Source organism: Ursus arctos, unplaced genomic scaffold (assembly GCF_023065955.2).
Source record: "Ursus arctos isolate Adak ecotype North America unplaced genomic scaffold, UrsArc2.0 scaffold_11, whole genome shotgun sequence".
Taxonomy (NCBI): Eukaryota; Metazoa; Chordata; class Mammalia; order Carnivora; family Ursidae; genus Ursus; species Ursus arctos.
In genome coordinates, this window is record NW_026622775.1 from 2,626,586 (window position 1) to 2,653,460 (window position 26,875).

Here is a 26,875-nt window from a genome sequence, read left to right on the forward strand (position 1 = left end):
TCTAGGTGATTATAAAGATTCTTTGGCTACCTAACTAAAGATTATTTGTAGGTTGTTACTTTTAGAAGAGCATTTAAGATGGATATATTTTGCTTTTTCATCTACTATCATACTGTTAGTATATTAAAAATTGTTATCAAAGTTAACATACATATATATTAAGGTGTCAAATGCCTATTTTTCACTCATCTTAACAGATATTGTAGGAACAATGAAAATTAACTTAGGAATTAGGAGCTTTCAAGTTCACCAACCTTGAGATGATGACTGATGATTTGGGCTACCGAAAAGAAATACATCTGTGGAGGTAGGAGTGTAGATATTGTTTAAAAGAAAAATTACACAATATTCTAGCTGTTTATAGCCTCTAATGGAGAAGCAAAACAAAAAAATTGTAAAACCCTGCATGCCAGATTCTAAAAGGTATAGTTAAATTTCGTTTGTTGAAGTCCATGGAGTTCTGGTAGTCCAGTTTTATGTTCTTTCTGAAAAACTAAATATTAACAGAGCATCAATAACAACTGTTAACAACTAAACACAAGTGAATGTCGGAAGTTATTTTGTACTCAGGATATATTATTCTTTTGGAAATAAGACTATGACAAAGTCTTGTGATTCTGTATTTTCCAATTTTCCCAATTATATTAAATTTCTTTTATAATACATAAATTAATATAAATTAAAGAATATAAATTAATATAAATTAAAGAATCTAATATAAATTAAAGAATATTTCAACTACTGAGATAGTTGAAATATTTATTCCCAATTTTTATTTTATTTTTTTAAAGTTTTTGTTTGTTTGTTAGAGAGAGATCATGAGCCGGGGGAGAGGGGGCAGAGGGAGAAGCAGACTCTCAGCTGAGCAGGGAGCTCAAAGAGGGACTCCATCCCAGGACCCTGGGATCATGACCTGAGCCGAAGGCAGACACCTAACTGACTGAACCACCCAGGCGCCCGATTCCCAGTTTTTAAAGTTATATAAAGCATTACTCAATCAAGTTATCAATGCAGCCCCATTATTAGTCATCGTTTTTATAGAAAAATAATTATTTGATTTGTATTGCTGGGATGAGAGAGCTCTTATGGAATTAACAACAAAAATGGCATTGTTCATGAACTGGACATAAACCTTTTGGCTTTGGTATTCAGCCCTTTAAGGATTTCAGCAGTAGAAGTGGTGTTAGGTCACAGCCTAAACAGATGGTGCCTCTTGACTTCTATTTATGTTTTGTGAAATAAACCAGGAAAAAAAAGGTAGACCCTCTCCCAAGATACTTTCTTATGCAAGGTTAACGTACTATCTTGCAGTGAATGTTGGGAGTACTAACTTTTCTTACATTTAGAAATTGCATGTGTATTATTCTTTTGAGATGAGTACATGTTGATTTTAATATAAAATTGGAATTTTTTTCCCCTGCCTTGCTTTTTTTTTTTTTTTTTTTAAAGATTTTATTTTATTTATTCGACAGAGATAGAGACAGCCAGCGAGAGAGGGAACACAAGCAGGGGGAATGGGAGAGGAAGAAGCAGGCTCATAGCAGAAGAGCCTGATGTGGGGCTCGATCCCACAACGCCAGGATCACGCCCTGAGCCGAAGGCAGGCGCTTAACCGCTGTGCCACCCAGGCGCCCCTCCCCTGCCTTGCTTTTACCAAGAACATTAAGTACTGTATGGATACAAGAACATTAAGTGCCCACCAAACAGATATTTTAGTGTTCTTTTTAAAAGTATGTAAATTCCTATTTACACTATTTACAAAATACTCCAAGTAACTCATGGTAGTTTAATAGCATGTCAGCAAATAAAGGGTGTGGATAGGGCCCCATAGAGCAACATTAGTGACTTTAACCAGGTCCCAGTCCTGGCCCTTGGCTTTGCAGTTTCAAAAACCTGCGTTTGTAGATGACTTTCAGAGATGCTAACATATCCATAGAGCTTAGTATTAGTTTTGAAGCCAAATTACCTAGTTTTGATTCCTGGCTCTACAACTTAAATGTGTTCAGCTTGGGCAACTGCTCAGCCTTTATATATTTTACTCCCCTCATTTAAGATGAGTATAATAAAGTATTTATCTCAGAGTTATGAAGACTGTGGGAGTTAGTACCCACAGAGTACGTAAAACAACTCCTAGAATGTAATATATATTATTTTGATACCAGTTTATTCTAGGGATGCTCCTTTTCCAGAAACCAGTCTTCTTGAGATATCCTTAGAAGTTGAATTCTTGTTCAGAACATTACATAGTGTATACGAAGACCCAGGAGACTGTGCCCTTGTTTTTCAATCGACCTGATTGTCCATCTGTACCAGATGTAGTATATCTTCCCTTGCTGGAGATGTTCCTTACTGCATTACTGAAATTTTCCCTCTTACCCATGAGCTCCCACTGAAATTTCTTGTTTAGATATTTAGATAGTAACCATCCCTGTTCATTGATGCCCTTTGACTAGTTTAGTATTAATGATAGTTTTTTTATTTTTTGACGTTTCTTTTCCTTTATTTTCTTTTTTCTTTTTTTTTTTTTGTTTTAATGTTTTTTTTATTATGTTAGTCACCATACAGTACATCCCTGGTTTCTGGTGTAAAGTTCGATGATTCATTAGTTGCGTATAACACCCAGTGCACCATACAATACGTGCCCTCCTTACTACCCATCACCAGTCTATCCCATTCCCCCACCCACCTCCCCTCTGAAGCCCTCAGTTTGTTTCTCAGAGTCCATCGTCTCTCATGCTTCATTCCCCCTTCTGATTACCCCCCTTTCTTTATCCCTTTCTTCCCCTACCGATCTTCCTAGTTCTTATGTTCCATAGATGAGAGAAATCATACGATAATTGTCTTTCTCTGCTTGACTTATTTCACTTAGCATTATCTCCTCCAGTGCCGTCCATGTTGCAGCAAATGTTGAGAGATCGTTCTTTCTGATGGCTGAGTAATATTCCATTGTATATATGGACCACATCTTCTTAATCCAGTCATCAGTTGAAGGGCATCTCGGCTCCTTCCATGATTTAGCTATTGTGGACAATGCTGCTATGAACATTGGGGTGCATATGGCCCTTCTCTTCACTAGTCTGTATCTTTGGGGTAAATACCCAGTAGTACAATGGCTGGGTCATAGGGTAGCTCAATTTTTAACTTTTTAAGGGACCTCCACACTGTTTTCCAGAGTGGCTGTACCAACTTGCATTCCCACCAACAATGTAGGAGGGATCCCCTTTCTCCACATCCTCTCCAGCAATTGTTGTTTCTTGCCTTGTCAATTGTTGCCATTCTAACTGGCGTAAGGTGGTATCTTAGTGTTAGGTTTTGATTTGAATTTCCCTGATGGCTAATGATTTTGAACATTTTTTCATGTGTCTGTTAGCCATTTGTATGTCATCATTGGAAAAGTGTCTGTTCATATCTTCTGCCCATTTTATGATTTGTTTATTTGTTTCTCGTGTATTGAGTTTGAGAAGTTCTTTGTAGATCTTGGATACCAGTCTTTTATCTGTAGCATCGTTAGCAAATAAATTTTCCCATTCCGTGGGCTGCCTCTTAGTTTTTTTTTACTGTTTCCTTGGCTGTGCAGAAGCTTTTTATCTTGATGAAGTCCCACAAGTTCATTTTATCTTTTGTTTCTCTTGCCTTTGGAGATGTGTCATGAAAAAGGTTGCTTTGGCCGACGTCGTAGAGGTTGCTGCCTATGTTCTCCTCTAGGATTTTGATGGATTCCTGTCTCACATCGAGGTCTTTCATCCATTTGGAGTTTCTCTTTGTGTATGGTGTGAGAGAGTAGTCAAGTTTCATTCTTTTGTATGTAGCTGTCCAACTTTCCCAGCACCATTTATTGAAGAGACTGTCTTTTTTCCACCAGATGTTTTTTCCTGCTTTATCAAAGCTTAGTTGCCCAAAGAGCCGAGGGTCCATTTCTGGGTTCTCTATTCTGTTCCATTGGTCTATGTGTCTGTTTTTGTGCCAGTACCATGCTGTCTTTGTGATCACAGCTTTGTAGTACAGCTCAAAATCCGGCATTGTGATGCCCCCAGCTTTGTTTTTCCTTTTCAACACTTCCTTGGCTATTCGGGGCATTTTTTCTTTGAAAAATGTCATTGGTATTTTGATCGGGATAGCATTGAAAGTGTAGATTGCTCTGGGTAGCATGGACATTTTAACTATGTTAATTCTTCCTATCCATGAGCATGGAATATTTTTCCATCTTTTTGTGTCTGCCTCAATGTCTTTCAAGAGTGATTTATAGTTTCTAGAATAGAGATAGTTTCTAGAATAGAGATCCTTTACGTCTCTGGTTAAGTTGATTCCAAGGTAACGTATGATTTTTGGTGCTGTTGTAAATGGGATGGATTCCCTAATTACTCTTTCTTCAGTCTCATTATTTGTGTATAGAAATGCAACTGATTTCTGAGCATTGATTTTGTATCCCACCACATTACTGAATTGCTCTATAACTTCTAATAATTTGGGAGTGGACTCTTTTGGGTTTTCCATATAGAGTATCATGTCATCTGCGAAGAGAGACATTTTGACTTCTTCTCCGCCGATTTCGATATCTTCTATCCCTTTTTGTTGTCTGATTGCTGTTGCAAGGACTTCTAGTACTATGCTGAATAATAGTGGTGAGAGTGGGCATCCTTGTCGTGTTCCTGATCTTAAGGGAAAGGCTTCCAGCTTTTCCCCATTGAGAATATTTGCTGTAGGCTTTTCATAGATGGTTTTTATGAGATTGAGGAATGTACCCTCTATCCCTTCACTCTGAAGGGTTTTAATCAGGAAAGGATGCTGTATTTTGTCAAATGCTTTTTCTGCATCTATTGAGAGAATCATATGATTTTTGAATTTTTCCTTTTGAATAAAATCTATGACACTGATTGATTTGCGAATGTTCAACCACCCTTGCATCACAGGGATGATTCCCACTTGGTCATGATGGATAATCCTTTTAATGTAGTGTTGGATTCTATTAGCCAGGATCTTGTTGAGGATTTTGGCATCCATATTCATTAGGGAAATCGGTCTGTAATTCTCCTTATTGATGGGGTCTTTGCCTGGTTTGGGGATCAAGGTAATATTGGCCTCATAGAATGAGTTTGGTAGCTTTCCTTCTGTTTCTATTTTTTGAAATAGCTTTAGGAGAATAGGTATTATTTCTTTGAATGTTTGGTAGAATTCCCCAGGAAAACCATCCGGGCCTGGAGTTTTGTTTTTTGGAAGGTTGTTTATCACTGTTTCAATCTCTTCATAATTAATTGGCCTGTTTAAAAAAATCGATTTCTGGGGCGCCTGGGTGGCACAGCGGTTAAGCATCTGCCTTCGGCTCAGGGCGTGATCCCGGCGTTCTGGGATCGAGCCCCACATCAGGCTCCTCCGCTCTGAGCCTGCTTCTTCCTCTCCCACTCCCCCTGCTTGTGTTCCCTCTCTCGCTGGCTGTCTCTATCTCTGTCGAATAAATAAATAAAATCTTTAAAAAAAAAAAAATCAATTTCTTCCTGTTTCAGTCTTGGTAGTTTATAGGTTTCCAGGAAGGCCTCCATCTCTTCGAGATTGCTTAATTTATTGGCATAAAGCTGTTGATAAAAATTTCTAATAATCCCTTCAATTTCATCGGTGTTGGTTGTGACCTCTCCTTTTTCATTCATAATTTTATCAATTTGGGTCCTTTCTCTATTCTTTTGGATAAGTCTTGCCAGAGGTCTGTCAATTTTATTGATTCTCTCAAAGAACTAGCTTCTAGTTCTGTTGATCTGCTCTACTGTACTCCTGGTTTCTAACTCATTGATTTCTGCTCTAATCTTGGTCAACTGCTTCCTCGTGCGTGGATTAGGCCTGTCCCTCTGTTGCCGTTCCAGCTTCTTGAGGTGAGAATATAAAAACTGCATTTTAGATTTTTCTATTCTTTTGCGTGAGGCTTTGATGGCTATTCATTTCCCCCTTAGGACTGCCTTTGCAGTATCCCATAGGTTTTGGACCGTTGTGTTTTCATTCTCGTTTGTCTCCATAAATTGTTTAAATTGATTTTTGATTTCCTGGTTTAACGAGTCATTCCTGAGCAGGATGGTTCTTAGTCTCCAAGTGTTTGAGTTTCTTCCAAATGTTTCCTTGTGGTCGATTTCCAATCTCAGAGCGTTGTGGTCTGAGAATATGCAGGGAATAATTTCAGTCTTTTGGTATCGGTTGAGACCTGTTTTGTGACCCAGAACATGGTCTATTCTTGAGAATGTTCCATGGGCATTAGAATAGAATGAGTATTCTTTGGTTCTGGGGTCTAGTGTTCTATATATATCTATGAGGTCCAACTCGTCGAGTATGGCATTCAAAGCTCTTGTTTCTTTGCTGATTTCTTGCTTAGGTGATCTGTCTATTGCTGATAGTGGAGTGTTGACGTCCCCTATTATCAGTGTATTTTTATCTATATGTCTCTTTGTTGTGGTTAAGAGTTGGCTTGTGTATCTTGCTGCTACCCTGTTGGGGGCATATTTATTTATAATTGTCATATCCACTTGTTGGATACATCCTTTAAGAATAATATAGTGCCCTTCTGTGTCTCTAACTCTAGTCTTTAGTTTAAAATCCAATCTGTCTGATATGAGAATTGCTACGCCAGCTTTCTTTTGAGGTCCATTGGCATGAAAGATGGTATTCCATCCCTTTACTTTCAGTCTGAATGTATCTTTAGGTTCAAAATGAGTCTCTTGTAGACAGCAAATGGATGAGTCATGTCTTTTTATCCAATCTGCAACCCTGTGGCACTTTATGGGAGCATTTAGGCCATTTACATTGAGACTGATTATTGAGAGAGATGATTTTAATGATGCCATGTTGCCAGTAAAGTCTTTGTTTCTATAGATTGTGACTTTCTGTTCTGTATCAGTCTTGGGGCCTTTTTACTTTCATAGAACCCCCCCTTAATATCTCCCGTAGGGCTGGTTTCGTGGTTATGAAATTGGTCAATGACTGGTGATTCTGGAAGGTCTTTGTTTCTCCATCAATTCTGAATGACAGCCTTGCTGGATAAAGGATCCTTGGCTGCATGTTTTTCTCTGAAGGAGCTTTAAAAATGGCCCCCCAACGCTTTCTCTCTTTCCAGTTCTGTGTAGACAGGTCTGACGTAATTCTAATACCTTTGCCTTGGTACGTGAGAAATTTCTTTGCCCTGGCCACTTTCAATACTGTATCCTTGGATCTAATATTTGCGAACTGCACTATGCCGTGACGTGGTGTATGTTTGTCGTGGTTGAGCTTGGGAGGGGTCCTCTCTGCCTTTTGGACACGAATGTTTGTTTCTCTTGCTAAATTAGGGAAGTTTTCAGCAACAATTTGTTCAAATATCTCTTCTAGATCTCGGTTTTTCTCCACCTCCTTGGGGATACTGATGATTCTGACATTGGAACGTTTCATTGAGTCAGTAATCTCCCGTAACCTACGTTCCTGAGCGTGGATTTTTTTGAGTCCAGATTCTATTTTAGCTTTCTCTTCTACTAACCCATCCTCCAATTCGCTGATACGTTCTTCTGCCTCATTCACCCTGGCCGTCAGAGCCTCTAGTTTTGACCGCATTTGGCTCATAGAATTTTTAATTTCTGCCAGATTCACTCTCATTTCCGCTCTTAGAGATTCTATATTCTCATTAACATTTTCGTTAATACTTTTTTCAAGTCTACACATCATCTTGACCATTGTTACTCTGAATTCCATTTCTGATAATTTGGTTATATCCATATCCCTTAGTTCTGTGCAGAGGCCACAGACTCATTGCCCTTTCTTTGCTGGGGGGGGGGGGGGTTTTCTCCTCATCATCCTGATGAGGAGAGTTTGCGGGGTTGTCCAGAGCCCAGATTATTGACCGGGACCCAGGCCATGTGCCTTGTTTTATAGGGATCTTAGGGATGTGGGCTTCTTGAGTTTTCAGCCTGCCTTCTGGGGAAGGGGCTTGCCGCGCTGATACTCAGGCAACCCTGTTTGGGTAGAGTCTCTGTGTCCCCTGCGAGGGGGGATGCGGATGGGCACACTGTGAGCCGGTATTTCCAGGCTTTTGTTCTCTGGCGGCTTGCTGTGCCTCTTCTGAGAGAGCAGCAGTGGCCGAATCTCAGCCTCTGTCTCAAAACAGAGGGATGGGGCGCCTGGGTGGCACAGCGGTTAATCGTCTGCCTTCGGCTCAGGGCGTGATCCCTGCGTTACGGGATCGAGTCCCACATCAGGCTCTTCCGCTATGCGCCTGCTTCTTCCTCTCCCACTCCCCCTGCTTGTGTTCCCTCTCTCGCTGGCTGTCTCTGTCTGTCGAATAAATAAATAAAATCTTTAAAAAAAAAAAAAAAAACACAGAGGGATTGTGGACCATTCTCCACTGATGTTCTGGCCACTTTAACTCTGTTTCTGTTGGTGCTACTCAACCCTGGAGCGTCCCGGGATGTGCGCCCCATACCCGGCATCCCAGCCCTCACTTCCAGGGCCGGCGCGTCCCTGTCCTTTGTGTTTCTAACACCACCATTCGCCAGCCGCCCCCGTTCGCTCCCGATCTCAATCTGGTTCCAGTGTTTGCTCCGGAGCTCCGTTTTAGCCTGGTGGCGCGTGCTCCCTGGCTCACCGTCTCAGTCTGCTCTCTCGCGGGTGACGGTCCGGGAGTCTGCCGGCTCCTCCGTGCAGGTTGCTACCGCTTCCCGAACGCAGCGGCTCCCTCCCTCTTCCGTTTTTCTTCCGATATCTGTGCGAGGTTTCCCGGCTCCCCGCTTTGTACCTCAATACTCAGCACTGGAGATGTTCATTTGTAGAGATCCAGATGTATTTTCCTGCGTCTTAGGCTGATTCTGTGGATGTTCGGGCTGATCTGGTACCTATCCAACTCGACTCAGGGGACCGGCTGAAAAAGGGGTCCCCTACTCCTCCGCCATCTTAACTCTTCCTAGTATTAATGATAGCTTTAAATAGATTTGCAACTTTCTTTTTTTTTTAAGATTTTATTTATTTATTTCAGAGAGAGAGGGAAAGAGCATGAGCAGGGAGAGGGGCAGAGGGAGAAGCAGACTTCCCACTGAGCGTGGAGCCAGATGTGGGGCTTGATCCCAGGACCCTGGAATCACAACCTGAGCCGAAGGCGGATGCTTAACTGACTGAGCTACCCAGGCACCCTTAGTTTTGTAATTTTCTTACACTTAGTAAGACAGTATTTCTCAACTGTTGTGTTTTAGTTTAATATAAATAGAAGCAGTTCTATTTTCAAGTTCTTGGTCAGTGGGGAAGCACTTCACTCTTGTGTTTAACAGGAGCATTAAAGGCACATGAGTATACCTCAGCTTTCCAGGAAAATGATGTGTTGTACCTTTAAAAATGTAACAGAAGTACTCAGTATTAACTATGTACTTTTAGCTACATAAATTGTGACAGAAGTTTTGGTTCTAAGTGCGATTTCAACAGGGTGGAGACTAAAACTTTATCACCAAGATACCAAATAAAAACTAGGGAGGGAAATTAATTTAACTCAACTAACAATAATACTACAAATTGCTCTCCTGTGGAGAAAGCTTTACTGTCCAAAATTTCAATTAAGGAATATACCATGCCCTTCTCCAAAAAAAGTTAGGGGGGGATATATTAATTATACCTCTCTGCTCTCATGGATTTTATTATAGGATTATTATTAAAATGTTTAGTGCTCTATAGCTAACAAAGTACTTTACACATCTTACCTATTACCTCCATAGAAGTAGACCAGCCATTTCATTTTATCCCAAAGAACCAACAGAAAAGTTAACACCTGTGCTAAGGTATAACCAGCTGAAACCTAGTTCTTCCAGCTCTTAGTAATGCTGTGCTCTTCTCCATTACAATACACTTTCTTCCATGTCAGTTAAATGTCACGTGGTTTCTTTATTTGGGTGAGAAACAACTTCCTGTTTAAACTTTAGGGAAAGATAGTGATAAAGTCCCTAAACTCTAGTAGTTCATGTAAGAAGAGTAGGATGACTCCATTCATTAGTGGAATATTTAAGAGATTCTAAAGGAAGAGGTGAGATCATTAAACACTCCTTTGGAGTGGTTGGTTACAAAGATAATTTATCAGCTTTTTCTTATTGTTGTAGAAGTTCTTGGGCAGAAGCTCTTTACAAAACCAGGCGGCTTCTGCTGGCAGCAGTTGCCTTTTCAAAGAGCCATGTGCCTTCAATCGTTGAGTAGTACACTGTTGAGGGCACTGATCTGACAGTCCCTCCCAAAAGCTAACCTATGAGAGAAGTTACTAAGTTCCAAATAGACAGACAGACAGACAATATGAATTTTTTAATCCAGGAGCAACTTTATAGTTAGGCTTCATTTGCAGTACTATGTGGATGATAACCCCAAAATTTGCAGTAATAATGAAAAGAAGCATAGCTGCTGATGGCTAATATGCCTCTATACAAAACCAGATCTTCAGATACCAACTTGTTGGAATAGAAAAGAGTTAGTGACTTACACGTTCTTGCTTACTGTACTTTTTATAGTTATGGTTTTTCCTTTGGATAAGTCTTGGCAGAGATAATTCATAGGGGTATAACTCCAAAAAAATTTTGGAAACAGGACCCAGAACAATGAAATAATTGCTGGTTTGAAAGTGAGCCATCTGGAATTTCAGAGTGTGAATTAATTATTTTATATTATATTTTTTCACCCTTATGTATTCCCTTGTTTATTTTTTTTCCTTTCCCTTCCTTACTCCTAACCCCCCACCTAACACACTATTCCCAGTTCTCTGGATTTTTGAATAAAATATGTGTGTAAGTGTTATTTTATGTCTTCATCAACATCATTTCCTGTCTGGCAAGCTATTGTCCTTAGCAACAGCAGCAGAAACAAGCCTGGGCTCAGTAATTGCAAGAAAAAAGAATAATCCTTTTTAATGAAGGAGATATAGCTACTCTTCTTGCCTTTCCCATTGCTACATAATACATAATATTGTTCAAATAGGAATTATTAATGTCTGCTCAGTTCTACAATGACATTTTGTGATGAGCCTACATGTGAAGGCTGCTCTAACAAAGTTTTACTTTTGTTTTTGTAAATTGCCTCATTAGAATATTATACATCCCAGTAGAGAAATGCTCTCAATATATATGCATCCACTTAACTTTTCAGCTCTAAGATTGCATATTTGGCTGATACTTGTTAATTTAAAACCCATTCAGCTTCTTATACCTGGGGAATTTGGAAGAATAGTGTGGGAGTTATCCAAAATCAACACCAATATTTGATTTCTCTTTGAAAAAGTTTAAGAAAAATGCAAACTTAAAGTCACTTTCAATAGGTTGAGCAAAAGAGAATGATGTTGGTAGAAATAACTTTTTTCTGTAACCTTAGTTTTCATATAAAAGGGTAACATTTTCTCTTAAAACAGCACATGCTTTGAAAAAAAACTTCAGGTGCTTGTGAAGACACTAACTTTTTAAATAAAGTTTTAGAATTTGGGAACTAGCAGTGCCACTTAAAAACATTAGCCTTTTGTAAAGAATTATAATATGCCTGAAAATCAGTAGAACAGAAAATCTAAGCAAATTCTTCATGGAAAACATGGCGCAGTATAGATAAACATAACTAAAAAAAAGAAGGTCCGAAATTGCTAATTGAGGTAATATATTTAGGAGAATAAACCTAGTAAAGGTCAGAGCTAGTGAGATTAGGGCTGAATCACCAGTGCCCCAAGATGGTATGTGCTAATGAAACTCTAACCTCAGCTGCACAAAAACATTAGGGCTGAATCACCAGTGCCCCAAGATGGTATGTGCTAATGAGACTCTAACCTCAGCTGCACAAAAACATCCAGTCATCCGAAATGTTCAAAACACTTTCAATACAAAGTTCAATAGAGGTTTTTGTTTTCCTGGTGAGAATAGTGTGTAGATTGGGCCTCTGAAGGGACATAAGGAAAGATCGCAAATTATAGACTAATGGGATAGGTGGTAGGATACCAAAGATGAACTTTCTGGACATCATTTCTTTTACCTAGAGCTAGTTTTGGTTACATGGTTCTTTTGTCGCAAGCTATGTTATCTCCAGTTATTGTGAATTTATTCAGTGGTTACACATGTATGGTCATCCAAAAGAAAAAGCAAATAACCCAACTTCTGGTAGAGTACAGCACAGCAACGAGATGTTCATTTCACTGTCTTGCCATTCTTGTGATTCAACTACCCCACTAACAGCTAACAAATTAGTTCTCTACATACACTATGCTGATTATTTTGAGGTGTTAGGATTGCTGCTGCATAGTGGTACACTGAGGAACATGTCTAGAATTTAATGCCTCTTGGATACTGCTAGAATTAAGAGTATTAGGAGTATATATAACACACTAACTAGAAAGATGAGGGAAGATGAAAACAGTGGTAAGGAATGAACCTTCTAATATTTGTATATTAAATTAAAGGAGGTAATGATAAACTACTAGGAATGGTCAATGTAATTGGTAAGAAAGGACTTTTGAACAGAAGGGGCAATCTGTCAGGGAAGTCTTGAATTAAATGTCTTAGCAAAATCTGGTAATAGGGGGAAAAGAAAAGCATTCCAAAGCCCTCTTCCCTAAGGAGAACATAGGAAGGATAAAAGGATAGGGAGGAAATGAAAGTGTTCTAAATGTCTATTTTAGTAGGTGAGGGCATGATGCTCTGTGGAAAGTTCTTGGCTAGGGAAATAGTTGTTACCTTGTTATCACACAATAGCACTTGATTCTGAATTCAAGAACAAGGAAATAATCCTTAATGCATATCAGTTAGAATAGGACTTTAAAATTATCAAGGATTAGCAAAGCTGATTTGGTAAAGGAAAAGATAAATGCAAGAAATACAGCAATACAAAATAATTAAAGGAAGATGGAGAAACATCCTATATGCTTGCATGGGAGAATTTAATATCACAAAATATCATTTTTCATAAACACACCACAAAAATATTTTTAATTAGAAAAAAAAACTGAAAAATACATAAATGAATGCCTGAGAGTATCCAGAAAAATGTTCTGAAATAAGAGAAACGAGAAACTTGTTCTAGATGTCAAGGAATAACATACAGCTAGTTTGATTAAATCGTTCTGGTATTGACAGTAATACAAAATAGATAATGGAAAGAAATAAGAATCCAGGCTAGATCCAAATAGATATAGGAGATCTCGTGCTCTCTCTCTCTCTCTCTCTCTCTACCTACCTATCCATCTGTTATCTTTCTCCAGTAGTTCTCATAAAAAAAGTTAAGGGATAAATAATAGAATTTGGGGGGGGGGAGTGACATAAAAGATAGATGGAAGACTAATATCTATAGTATACATAGAGCTCTTCTATTTTGCCAAGTAGGGATTGTTAAAAAAATAATCAATGACACTTGTTAAAGGTGGTAAGGCAGATTTTATTCAGGAACATCAAGATAGGTATAAGGACTACTGCAATGGGATTTTAGAGTTGGGAGAGAGATTGGGCTCAACTCCCAATGTAGCATAGGCAAGTGGGAATTTACAGCCAAGGAGCAGGGTGGGGATCCAGGGGTCACTTGGAAGTTGGTGGAGAATTAGGAACCTGATCAGGTATTGAGAGTGGAGGGTTCTGGTTAAACTGACTTACTAGAGTTCTTGCTGAGACTCGATTTTATAATGAAGAGCACAGGTGGGGCTAGGAGAAGTTTAAGCCTGATTAAAGTGTTGGTCAAGCAAAGAATCATTGTAAGAAGTAGTCCAATAGAAAATTGATAAAAAGGACAAAGAATGTGAAAGAGCAATTAATAGAAGAGTACATCTAAATGAGCAGCATCCTTATAGAGATACTCCAATAGTTGCCTGGGAAACACAAAGTAAGGTAAGATGGTTTTACATTTATCAAATGGGTGTTAGCAGTAGGTATTTAAGATGATAACACTGATTGATGACAAGAATATAAGGGAAAGAGTACTCAAACGGTGAAAATAAAATTTCTTACAATATGAAAAGAAATTGGGTAAGATATATTGAAATTAAATTGTATATACACTTCAACCCAGAAACTCCACTGTTGGGAATATAACTTACAGGGAAAAAGTCAGTATTATATAAAAATAAGTATACAGGAATAGTTGTTGGAGCATGACTTCGGGTGACAGAAAACTGGAGTGCACATCAATACAAAAGTAGTTGCACAGATTGTTACAAATACACTGAAGTGTTAAAAGGGGTGAATTTAAGTTACATTTTAGAGTTGGAGGAATTTTTATGAGGTGGTATTAAGTGGAAAATAAGATGCTATAGAGAGTATAATATGAAAATGTTTAAAACACACACACACACACACACAAAAGTCAGGATACCTGGGTGGCTTAGTTGGTTAAGCATCCAACTCTTGATTTCAGCTCAGGTCATGATCTCAAGGTCATAAGATCAGGCTCTGCACCAAGCATGGAGCCTGCTTAAGATTCTCTCTCTCTGCCCTTCCGCTCCCCACCTCAAAAATAAGTTTAAATAAATAAATAAAAATAAAAAGACAAAAGTCCTCCATATGCTTATATGTATATGTGTACTCTGTGTGTGATTACTTGGACATGCAGAAAATAGGAGCGGTGCATATCATGCTCTTTGTTGACATGAGCTACCTCTGATCGGCTGATGTGCATGAGGAGAAGGAGAGATGGAAGGAGGAGAGCGGTAGTGGCGAACCAAAAAAGCTAAATATAAGACTACTAAAAAAAGTCAAATATGTTATATGATCACATTCAGGGAGTTTTGTATATATATATACATATATATGCAAATCTAAAAATAAAAAATTCAAGGAAGAACATCACAGAAATCTTCTTCTTTGAAACTGTAGGCACCTTCCCTCTATTAATTATTAACACCAGGCCAATCTCAAAGATCTTGAACCCTTAATGTCCTGTACAACAGAACATATCTTTCCTGCAACTAGTATTTATGTTCTAGAAGAGTTAGCAGATATCAGATGAATGAAGGATATGAAGGACTTAAAACATGAATTTTCCCCTCTCTTTAACCACTCCAGTTTCAGCTTCTCAGTGTCAAATCTCTTTTTCTGGGGGTGCTTGGATGGCTCAGTGAGTTAAGCGTCTGCCTTTGGCTCGGGTCATGATCTCAGGGTCCTGGGATCGAGCCCCACATCAGGCTCCATGCTAAGCAGGGAGAGCCTGCTTCTCTCCCTGCCTCTGCCTCTGCTTCTCCCCCCAACCTGTGCTCTCTCTCTCAAATAAATAAGCAACAAAAAGTCTCTTTTTCTGTCACCAAGTGGCCAGCCCCTAGGGAAGTGTCAATTCCTATTTAGTTAAATCAGCTCCATTGTTGAAGCTCCCACTTTACAATCCTGGACCCATGGTAGAAGGGGCCCTGCAGAGAAATAAAGAGAGACATTGTTTCAAGTTGGAATTTGAATGACGCTTTCACGTAGAAGCATTTTATAAATTTTGGTTCTAGGCTTGCTAATAACATTTGTTCTAGAGTTCAGGTAAAATTAAGCATTAAGTAGGCTTTTGAGGGCTTTCCTGGGAGAATAATCACCAGCTATAATCCTATTTCTAATAGGAAATACAGTGTATTGCACACTTAAAAAATATGAAACCAAGCTGTTTGTAAATTAGGAACTAAGTGAAAGAATGTTATAAATTATAAAGCTCATATACAAATGTTAAACATGAAGGTGATCTAGTTTTCATTTGGTGGTAGTCTTGGCTGTTATGATTGACTAGAATTATTTTCCTTCAGTCCTCACTGCTGCCTTTGAGACCATCCTGGAGTTCTCTACTAAGCCAAAGTGACTAATCTTGTAAGATAGAGAAGCCTCTTCTTCCAAGGGTTTATTCATTTTTGGTTATTACAATTGTTACCCTTGTTTTTGCCGCAGGGCTTGGCTCTGAATTTTTACTTACATCTCCAACCCTAAATAGGAACCACAGGTCATAAGAAGGTGGAAAGGAGGGGCGCCTGGGTGGCACAGCGGTTAAGCGTCTGCCTTCGGCTCAGGGCGTGATCCCGGCGTTGTGGGATCGAGCCCCACATCAGGCTCCTCCACTGTGAGCCTGCTTCTTCCTCTCCCACTCCCCTGCTTGTGTTCCCTCTCTCGCTGGCTGTCTCTATCTCTGTCGAATAAATAAATATAATCTTAAAAAAAAAAAAAAAGAAGGTGGAAAGGAAAGGTAACATTTATTGAGCGTCTACGGTGAGCCAAGTTGTTTAATCATTACAGTAACTATCAAGTAGATGCTCCAAATGAGGATTTCACAGGGTTAAGTAATTTTCCTTGTCTAGTACCAAGTAAGTAGTGGAGCTAGGTTTTAAAATGTAGGTAATACTTTTTCATTTTAACTTTTATTTAAATATAACAGATACTAAACAGTTTATGAATCAGAAGTGTTCGTTGTTGAATTTTCACAAAGTAAACACTCTGAAACCAGCCTCCAGGTCAAAAAATGAAACATTACCGAAGTCTCAAAACTGCCCAGTGCATGCTCATTATTCTCTCCCCAAGAGTGACCTCTCCTGATTTCCAACACTTCTAACATCAGAGTAGTTTATATTACATCAGTTTTGACTGTTTTTGAACTTTATACGAATGGGATCATATAATATGTACTATTTCATGTCTGGCTTCTTTCAACTTTCTGTTTGGGCAGTTCATTGATACTGTTACATGCAGTTGTAGTTTGCTCATTCTCATTACTGTATAGTACTCCGTTGTGTGGATATACCTCAATTTGCTTATCCATTTTACTGTTAATGGATATTTGGATAATTTCCAATAGCTATTTAGCTATTATGGATAGTACTGCTATGAGCATTCTTGTACACACATGTCTTTTAGTGCACAAATGTACACATTTCTGCTGAATGTATACTTAGGAGGACAATGCTGTGTCATAGGATTTGCATTAGGAGTCTTGATTACTTTATATTCTTAACTGCCAAAGAGTTGTCCTAAAGTGGTTATACCAGTGTACACTCTCAACAGCAGCCTATGGGAATTCTGACAGTCTTCATCCGCTCTAACAGAGGCATTTTGAAACAAGGTTTCTGACTCTAAAACCCAATTTTCTTTTCCTTTTATCTAAATTTTATTTAAAGGTAAGAACTTGGTAGCAATTTTCTTTTATAAATTCCATGATTCTTTCTAAGATTTTTATTCTTTGTTCATTAAGTGAGTTTCCTTTTTTATACTGGAAAATATATCTGTGCTGAATAGAATTTAGGAGGGTCAGCAGTGTATCAGAGGCCTCATGCAAGTATTTATCTTCACTGAACCCAGCCTCTTCTATTTTCTCTGCATGGGTGAAAAGAATGGCAGTGTAATTCTTCCAAGCATGTCCCAGAAGTTCCTGAAAGAAAGAAGAAGTTAATTTCTATTTGCCTTGGCCTATTTTCCTCAAACCCAAGCAAAGGAGTTATTATGGTCCAACATAGACAGTCAACAGATCTGGATGTCATTATGTTACTAAGAGCTGGTATATGTAATGGGAAGTGAAGACGGAGTCAAATAATGTAAGTAAATTGAGAGAGATGGGTGGATTTTGAAAAAAGGGGGGCCTTTATTTCTCCATTTTATTTTGCTCTTATAATTTATGTATACACAACTTCAGAACCGTATATTATTAATGTTGCATATGATACAATTTCATTTACAACATCAGCAATAATTTGTATTTACGGCCAACCTGAAGCTGTTAGAACCACAGTTCCTTTAAGTCAAAGGACTTCAACCAAGGGAATTGTCATATCTTTTTTTGTAGGAATGTTGTGTTATTATCATAACTAAAAGTATCTTCTGAGGATTTATAATTATATAATCTGGTTACAATCTATTGATTAATCAGATGACATGTAATAGAAAAGCTAAGATCAAATTACATTTAGTGATTTGGAACAACTACAAAATATTACTGTGATTCACATCCTCTTCACTTCACATGCCTAGAATCAAGCCTGGCTTATCAGATGACTTCCTCTAATGTGGTTGAAAACATCGAGAAGACTGTTATTCCTTTGTTTAGTAACATGAGGAAGTTGGTTATGGAATAAATTCTTGTTTGATTAGTGAAAATAAGCTGATATAAAATGGGAGTAACAGCATATGGCAAATTGTTCACACAATGTGAAAGGTGTCTAGAAATAACCATTTAACATTTTTAATATTTCCAAAGTTATATGAAATCATGGCATTGTGAAAGTAAAATGCCATTCCCTTCATTCCAATATTCTCATTACCAAAATATTTTCAAAGGTGCTACCAGTTAATAATAGCAATTTGAAATTTAGACCCTCACCATCATCTCAAATAGAATGTTTAAGGTATTATTTATTTTTGAGTCTTCAGAAAAATATTAAATACTTAGGAATAAATATAACAAGAAATATCCAGGACCTCTAGTAATCAGAAGAAAGAAAAAAGGGAAATCAACTAATATTTAGTGCTAGATATTATGCTGGGCACTTTACATGCTTTATACATTTTGAAATTCAATGTAATGCTTTGTGGGAAATAGTATCAGTACACACTCTGGCTTAAAAAATCTTAAAAAATTGAAAGTTTGGGAAACTATTTTCAATGTATATAACAAATGTAGGATTGATTTTTATAAGATTGAAAAACTGAAAATTAAAGGGAGAGAGATGAAGGAAGAAAGGAGGGAAGAATCAAGACATGTAAATAATATGAAACTATGGCAACTGTGGGACAATGTATTTAAACTTAAACATCTTGAGACCATGGTTACCAATTACAATTCCTAATACAGTTTGTCATTTATCAGAGCTATGTATTTACACATTTATCTCTGTAACTTGACCATGAGCTTTTGGAAGGCAGAGTCTATGTCTTTCTATATCAACCAAAGCCACTAGCATGTTGTAAACTCTCAATAGAAATTGGTTGGATTAATTTGGAATTTGGACCCTCACTGTCATCTCAAACAGAAGGTTTAGGGTTTTATTTATTTGTTTTGAGTCTTCAGTTTTGAAGTTGAGGGACACAAAATTTATCTTCCTGTAAAATTTCTCTTTTGTTCTATAGTTCATTCTCATGGACTTGCACGTAGTCTGTACTTTCTTCTTTGCGTTCAGAAAGACTCTCTCAATGAGTAAGTCCCAAATTTTTCCTCATATCTGTCTAAAGTTTGTCTGTGCCATAGAATAATTGCATATTTCTGGTTCTCCAAAAAGTGCCCTGCCTGAAGAAAATCTGAATTGAAGTTTCAAGATCAGTACATTAAATGAATAATTATTTTTAACAGATTCAAACCTTACAAAAGAATTTTTAAAAAGGTACTTTAATTGGTATATTCTTATGTGCCCTCAAAACACAACTTAGCAAAATTTAAATTAACCCAACTTTTAAAGAAGATAGCTCTTTGTAAGTCTAAGTATGTGTGTTATGTAACATCACATTTTAGCTAATTGTGACATAGCAAAATTTGTCATATTCGGTATGTTGTAACATATTTCTTGTGAGAGATCAGAGAGTCACAAAATAAACTGGTGTTATGGTTTGAATTGTGTACCCCCCTCGAAACTCATATGTTGAAATCCTAACCTCTAGTACCTCAGAATATAACTTGATTTGGCAATAGGGTTGTTGCCAATGTAATTAGTCAAGTTAAGGCCACTAATGCAATACGATTGGTGCCCTTATAAAACAGAGAAATATGGGCAAAGATATGAATACAGGGGAAAATGCCATGCAAACATAAAGACAGTCATCCATAAGCCAAGGACAGAACCCTTGGATAGATTCTTCACTTACAGCCCACAGAAGGAACTAACCCTGCTAATGTTCCTTTCAGATTCCTAGCCTCCAGAACTGAGAGATAATACATTTCTGTTGCTTAAAAGCTACCCAGGTAGTGAACCTTGTTATGGCAGGCCCAGCAAATTAATACAAATAGCTGAAAAAGTAATGAAGTGCTAAATAGATCTAGATTCTGGGAATAAAAAGATCCGTGGGTTATGTACATCAGAACCATTTGAAATGCTTGCTACAAATGCATCAGAATCTTCAGGGATGGAACCTGGGAATTTGAATTTTAAAAAGAATTCCACGTGATTTATTCCTTCTGCAAATATTTATTGAGGGTTACTTTGTTCCAGGGACACTTTTCTGCTTGTATCTAGTGGAGATTCTTTCGTACTAACTTAGAACTGAGGGAGAGGGACAGACAGGAAAGAAAATACTTTCCATTTGTTATTATTGCAGGTGTTGTGATAGAAAATATATTAGTGCTATAGAGGCAGACATTTGGCCTGGTTTGGGGTGGGGGTGGAAAGTGAGGATAAGGGAAGAATCAGGAGAAGTTTTAGCATGTGATGATGCCTTGAGCCTAGGAATCAACAAGAGAGTTATGGGCCAGTGAAGACATACCAAGTAAAGAGAGTGATTGAGCCTTATTGGGGATCGTACAGTATTAGGACTTTACTTCTATGATGTGAAACTGCTGACTCTTGAACATTCTTGTCTCTGAAAGTTTCTCAAATTTAGAGCTAGTTCTGATATTCACCCAGTACATTATTGATATGTTTATTTTGATTGCCATAATATTGAAATGTGTGTTATAAGTTAATAAATAGACACTACATTTGACCTCTTGAGTGCTACCCCCCCAGGTCTACCCCTTGGATTTTGGTTGATGCATGAACCACATTTGTCATTAAATGTTTTTAAAACATCACCATAATAAAAATTCATGCTAAATAAATTGTTTGGCCCAAGTGATCCCTTCCGGAGTTATATATCCTAATACAGAATTCTTCTCTTGCTAGGTTACTACTTATTGCATTCAATGCTGTAACTTTCACAGTATGTCTTTAGTTCCTAGTTTTCTGGGTTGTAACGTTAACACATTCCCTTTTTGTCTCCACCAGACATTTCCTATACTTTAAACTATAATAACAGTCAGGAAAAATGAGTTAAACTACCTAAGGAAAATAGGTTTGTAAGCTCGACACCACTTACAAGTCCATGTGTTCAGCCACTGAGAAGTTTTTACATGTTGATAATTATTTATGAAAGGATGCTCATGTCCTAAACTGTGAGAGAAATTGCACTTTTGAATTACTGCCAAAAATAGAAGAGAATGGTTGATTTAGCTTATAATCTTTAGATTGATTTTTGGCCAGAAAATAGTTGACTATTTGAAAGTAGTGTCGCTTGGTGTATAGTCATCATGTTAGTGGCCAAACATGTTCTCTATGGACCCAGAGAAAGAATAATCACAGTTGATTGATACCTCACATAAAAATCCAAGAGTAAGATAAGTTAGTGTAAGTTATCTGGTGTTAATAATTTAAATATAGTACTAAGCTAGATGGAAATTTACAATCAATCATGAATTGTTGTTTCAGAGTGCTAATGGGTATGAGTCCTTCTAGTCTTTTGGGATAACTAGTTAGGATATAAACTTTGTTTTCCAGGAATTATGTTCATTTTCCCAGGACCTCACCAGCCCTGCCCCATTTTTTTGTGGTTGATGAAATCATAGCATCTGGACTTTTTAGGGGGAATATTTTAAAAAGCCAACTATTACATCAACTGAGAAAAAAATTATCATGGAACAGGAGGACAATAAGGACCATTCTTTGTATTTCATACTATTCCCTTACTCTCATCCCACTTAAAGCACCACATTTCCTTCTCCAAGAGCCGAATGATAAGACCTTGTTAGATCAGATTCAGTGAATATTCAGGCTTTGAGATCTTCTATGCAAATTGCCTTATTTTACAGAAGGGGCTATTGTGACATGTGACATTAAATGGCCAAAGCCGCACAGCTGACTGTTGGCAGGCCTGGGCCTATAACAGAGGTCCCCTACCTCCCCGGACCATGTCCTTCCTACTAATTTGGAGCTTCTTACTTTAACCTTTACTAAGCCAGTGAACTTTCTTCCCAGATTTTTTTTCTAAATTAATAGGGAAGTTCTTATTACATCAAGGCTGTGTAAATTTGATTTCACTCTGATTTTCTTCTGAAGCTTATCAAGATAATCCCGAAGAAGGTTACAAATAACATGTCCTAATTTTGGCATAAGACAAATACTGACAATAAAATTATAATGGCCATAGCTGACATTTAGTGTGCACTCGTCTTGTGCTAGTGCCTGAGTTAATTTACTGTTATGTTAATACGAAATTAGTCCTGAAAATAACCCAGTCAAGTAGACGCTATTATTTTTCCCAATTTACCAATGAAGAGATTCAAATTTAGAGAGGCTACTTGCTCAAGGTCACAAAGCAAATAAGTAACTAAGTAGGAGCTTGAACACAAGTATAACTTACTCTGGAACACATGCTCTTAACCTCTGTAATAGATTGCTCGTAGCTAGTAATTCATTTGAATAGGTACTCATCACAATCTGCGTAGTGACAATAACAATAAAAATGTTAACAATGATAGTAATTTTCTGTGCATCTACTATAAGTCAGGCACAATGCCAGCACATTACATTCATTAAACATAATCCTTAAATCTCTTTAACATAGGTAAAATTATCCTCATTTTATAAGTGAGGAACAGAAGCCAAGAAACTCTTAGTAACATTTATAGTCACATACCTAGAATTGTAAGAAGGCTTATATTTCAACTAAATTCTGTCCAACAACTAAGCCTATTATCTTTGTTAAGTATTTTCAGGCCTTGCATTGGCCTTTCTGAGCCTTTTGTGTACACCCCCACCTATAACATCAACATTTCAGTTGTTCATTCTAAATAAAAAATATCTGCTTGAAGCCTGATTATGTACAGTAATAATACTGATACCATGATAGTGGAAAGAATTTGGACTTCAGTCAATTCCTGGATTCAATTCCTAGTGTAGTTTGGCTGCTTGCTAGCACTTTTCTTAAGGTGACTTTATTCTGTCTTCTCTTATTCATTATTCGTGGATTTTTAAATAACATTCAAATGATATTCAGATAATATTTAGATGAATCATTGCCTTTATTTCCCAATTCTGGGGAGATGACTCACTGACATCTCCACCATTTTGCTATAAATTATGAAGGCCTAACATAAATAAAGAAAAAGGGATCATTTGGGGAAATGTCTCACTTGTCATAGCTGGCAGCCTATGACCTCTCTAAAAAATACTAGAGCACAAATTAAAGAGAGATTTAAAGAGACCACAAGGAGGTACAGGAAAGAAGAGGTCACTTCTCTGGTATTGGCCTGTGGGCTCCTTCCAGGGCAGGCATGAGTGCCCCCAGAAAGGAGGAAAGGAAAAGGGAGAAGGCAGATATTCCATTCCCCATGTTGCATAAGCCAGCAAGAAAAAGAAACCAGGGTGTGTCTGAAACCAGAGGACCTTAACAACTCCTTGCTCTTCCTAACAGCTGTTGGTCCTATTGAATATTCAGACATTCTGCAGCTGCTCGCAATCTGTGAGCACATCCAGATGGCTGCCACCAGTAACTGAAGCACCTTCAGGAAGAAGGTCATAAACAGCCAGCTTGTGCATAGGCGATCTTCAACCAAAAATTATGATGGAAGCCCAGAACAGGACTGCAGTGCCTCCCAGGGGTCATGGGCCCCTCTGAAGCTTACTAAATCTTGGCTGCTGAGTTTTCCTGGGAGGGAAAAGATATTTATTTTAGAAAAAAAAAATCTGGATCTGAATATTACTCTAGCCCATCTCCTCTCTGCCTTTAAGTCATGAACTGGACACTGAATTAAGAAGGCAGTGGTAAGAGAAGGTGGCTGTATGCCAGGTACCTTTTAAAAAGATCAGAGACATGTATGAATCAAATTCACTTGCATAAAAAAAATTAGGGGATTACAATAGAGTTCTGTATCCTAAAACTGGAGAAAAATCCATTTTTAAAATGTCTTTTTTTTAAGATTTTTTATTTATTAGTTTGGCGCAGAGAGAGAGAGCACACGCAGGGCATGTAGCAGGCAGAGGGAGAGGGAGAAGCAGACTCCCTGATGAGCAGGGAGCCCGATGTGGGGCTTGATGCAGGGCTCAATGCGGCACTAGATGCAGGGCTTGATATGGGGCTCAATCCCAGGACCCCGGGATCATGACCTGAGCCAAAGGCAGAAGCTTAACTGACTGAGCCACCCAGGTGCCCCTAAAAATGTTTGTCTTTTAAAATACCCTTTTTGGCTAAGCATAGGACCAGCATAGAGAAAAATTTGGAGACATATGGAGAGAAGTTATTTTGTGAGAAATATTTGTGCATTTATTTGAATTTACTGAGTTATATCCGTGTGTACCTTCAACTAAATGTTTATTTAATAGCAGCTTTAAATGAACTTCCAAACTTATTTAAAAAAATTACACTGATGGAATGGCAACAGGTTTTCCCCCACTTGATTTCTACCAGAAATATTGTTTGAAATGCAGGCTTTAATAGTTTGGGGGAGGTTTGTGGGCTTTCTTAGATTCCACATTGTTTCTTAATTGCAATCATCTTCTCTACTTTTGCACAGCATGTCCTTGATTTTTCAGGAGTTGGATGATGAGGGATATTTTTTATACTCTTGTCACCCTAATTTTTTCCGCTAGTTTATTGTGATTCCACATATGGCTTTTTTCCCCCCTCATTTTTAGAAACATGCACAGTTACTGAAAAAAAAAATATGTCTGTCATTTAGAACAATCTTATGCCTTTACTAGTTAAAGGGAAAAAATATTTCTTTGAATATAAGTATACCATCCTTCTAACTGTAACAGATCCTGTATCGACGTGATCAGGGATTGAACCAAAAGAAGAGTAGCATTTATACAAATTCTTGAATGAAAAATGTCTGCTCTCTATTCTCCCTGTAGTTTACCTGTGGAGCTTCTAGTAGTGATGAGTTCTCTTATCTCCGTGACTTAATGAAGCTACTGAGTAATATTAGTTAAGTCCAGCAGTTAAATTTGGGTGGCCCCAGACTAGAGAATCAAGAGACTGAGTAGAATGGAGCAGCTCAGTGAGCAGTTTCCGGGAATTCTTGGTTATAGATGGACTTGGTTCATATATTGTATGTAACATATGCAAGTATTACTCCTTCCATCTCCTAGTTATAGCCATACTCAGAAGCCCTCTCTATTCCCCAGTCCATACCTAGACTGGCTGAACAAGCTTCCAACTTAGCAACTTCTAATACATGAACAAATAAACATGGATGGACCACTAGGCAAAGGTGGCATATGTTATTCATGTTCACACTGAGGCCCCTGTGGTTTTTGTGGTCTTTGCTTGGCTACAGTGGATCAGTTGCTGACCCTACAGATGATGAGGCGCTCAGAGCATCTGAAATTCCTGATTTGTTTCCTATAAATAAAGCATAGCTCACTGTGATGTAAGTCGCAGTGAAGCCTGCTTTCCCTGGGCCATACATTATGCTACTTTGGCACTTAATGCATTGTCTTGTACTTGTTTATCTATTTGTGTCTTCTAGACTATAAGTTTTTTGAGGGCAGGGCTCATATTGTTCACCAATCATTAAGCTCTGTGTAAGTACCTGATACAGTTTTCAGTGACTGAATCAGTGAATGAACACCCATTTGTTGGTGAAGTATAAGAGATTGTCCCTTGATGTTAAATGGATGCAAGTTTTAGTAGTTCTTAAACTTTGCCATTTAAAAAAAATATATTGGAAAATTTATGCAAATGCAGGTATGCAGGTTCTCCTCTTGAAATTCTGTTTCAGTAGGACTTGGATGAATACGCATTTTTAACAACAGCCCAGTTGATTCTGAAGCAGATAGTCTGAAGAACACATTTACAAACTCATTCAGGGGTTAGTTAACCTCTGAAATCTAGCATCTTATGGGGGGAGGGGGTTGTCTATGACCTAGCTGTAAAATGACTAACTGAATTCCTCTAAAGGAAATTGTAAAAATGACTCTTAGTAGGAAAAATCAAGTAATTTTTACCATTTCTATATGACCAACACTTGTTTTAAACTTGCTCTAAACTACTCTTTTGAGCAGACTGTCATAGGATAATGTCCTCCAAATAGAAATAATGGCATTAGTGTAATTGCTTTTTTGTATTACCTGAATCATCTGGACTGAGGAAGATGCTTCCTGTCCGCAGAGAGGCACATCTGCTCTCTGGACCAGCAGCGCAAGATGGAGACCCTCCTGCCCGAAGTGATGTGCCAGGGCCTCCTTGACCTCCTGTTTCACATGCTCCTGTTTCAACCTGCTGTGTGGATAACCTGGAGTGTCCAACACTTGGATCTGCAGGGTTATCTCTTGGCCACCTCGACGCATGAAGCCACAGAGGTGACAACTGCGGCCCAGACAACAGTCTTTGGTTACAGAACTTGGAGAAAAGCTGCTGTGGAAGTCAGTGCTCCCCAGAAGAATGTTCCCAGCAGAACTTTTTCCACTCTGAGTCATGCCAAAGAGGGCCAAATTGATGATCATCTTGCTGGAGTCTGTCATGTCTGTGGGTAAACAGAGGCTCAGCATAAGCAGTTAGGCTTCTACATTCACCTAGTATAAGGCTTCTTACTTGGCCTGGAGCACTCCTGGTCCTACTTTTGGCTTACTTGCCCCTCATTCATAGTGACTAAAGCGTGGAGGAGTGCTGCACTAAAGTGGAGACACTCCAGTGACAGTGGGAAGATTGAAATAATATTGGTAGTTTGCAGTGGGAGAGGAAAGAGAAGTCAAATACAGACAAGGAAGAGAGAAGGAAACAATAATTGCAGGAAAATCAGGGGAAAAAACCCAAATTACATGAATATAATGTAAACCATGTTTAGGAGGAATATGTTAACCCATCAATGTGGCAGGTGAGTCAGTTTAGCAATGGGTGCTGAGGTTCTGAGTTCATAACGAGACTAGCAGCAGTATTTGAAAATCAATCACTCTTGGAGGAGAAGTAGGAACAGAAGAGTGGAAAAAATGGATCTTTCTGGCATTTTAAATAACATCCCTTACTTACCCACCTCCCCAGCCCTG

The 26,875-nt window shown here is 38.2% G+C and overlaps 1 protein-coding gene and 1 long non-coding RNA gene across 3 annotated transcripts; one reads left to right on the forward strand and one right to left on the reverse strand.

Annotated features, from left to right (window-relative positions):
• Positions 1-137: 137 nt before the first annotated feature.
• LOC130543323 (uncharacterized) lies at positions 138-26,875 on the forward strand. 2 transcript variants are annotated; one of them, XR_008958593.1, is made up of 4 exons: positions 138-307; positions 17,266-17,467; positions 18,996-19,062; positions 26,001-26,875. It is a non-coding gene; the product is annotated as an uncharacterized LOC130543323 (long non-coding RNA). The 2 variants fall into 2 exon arrangements; XR_008958592.1 differs by lacking the exon at positions 26,001-26,875 and having other exon boundaries at positions 18,996-23,448.
• GIMD1 (GIMAP family P-loop NTPase domain containing 1) lies at positions 17,044-26,353 on the reverse strand. The gene is made up of 2 exons (XM_026499136.2): positions 25,961-26,353; positions 17,044-17,304 (listed from the first exon to the last, which is right to left on the reverse strand). The coding sequence occupies exons 1-2, from the start codon at positions 26,351-26,353 to the stop codon at positions 17,044-17,046; spliced, it is 654 nt and encodes a 217-aa protein (XP_026354921.2).

What these genes read in the sequence shown, in the direction of transcription:
- GIMD1 (XM_026499136.2), bottom strand. Translation starts at nt 26,353, where the DNA reads ATGACAGACTCCAGCAAGATGATCATCAATTTGGCCCTCTTTGGCATG. An exon ending in CCTCAGTCCAGATGATTCAG is followed by an intron (nt 17,305 to 25,960) that starts GTAATACAAAAA and finishes TCTTTCTTTCAG; the next exon opens with GAACTTCTGGGACATGCTTG.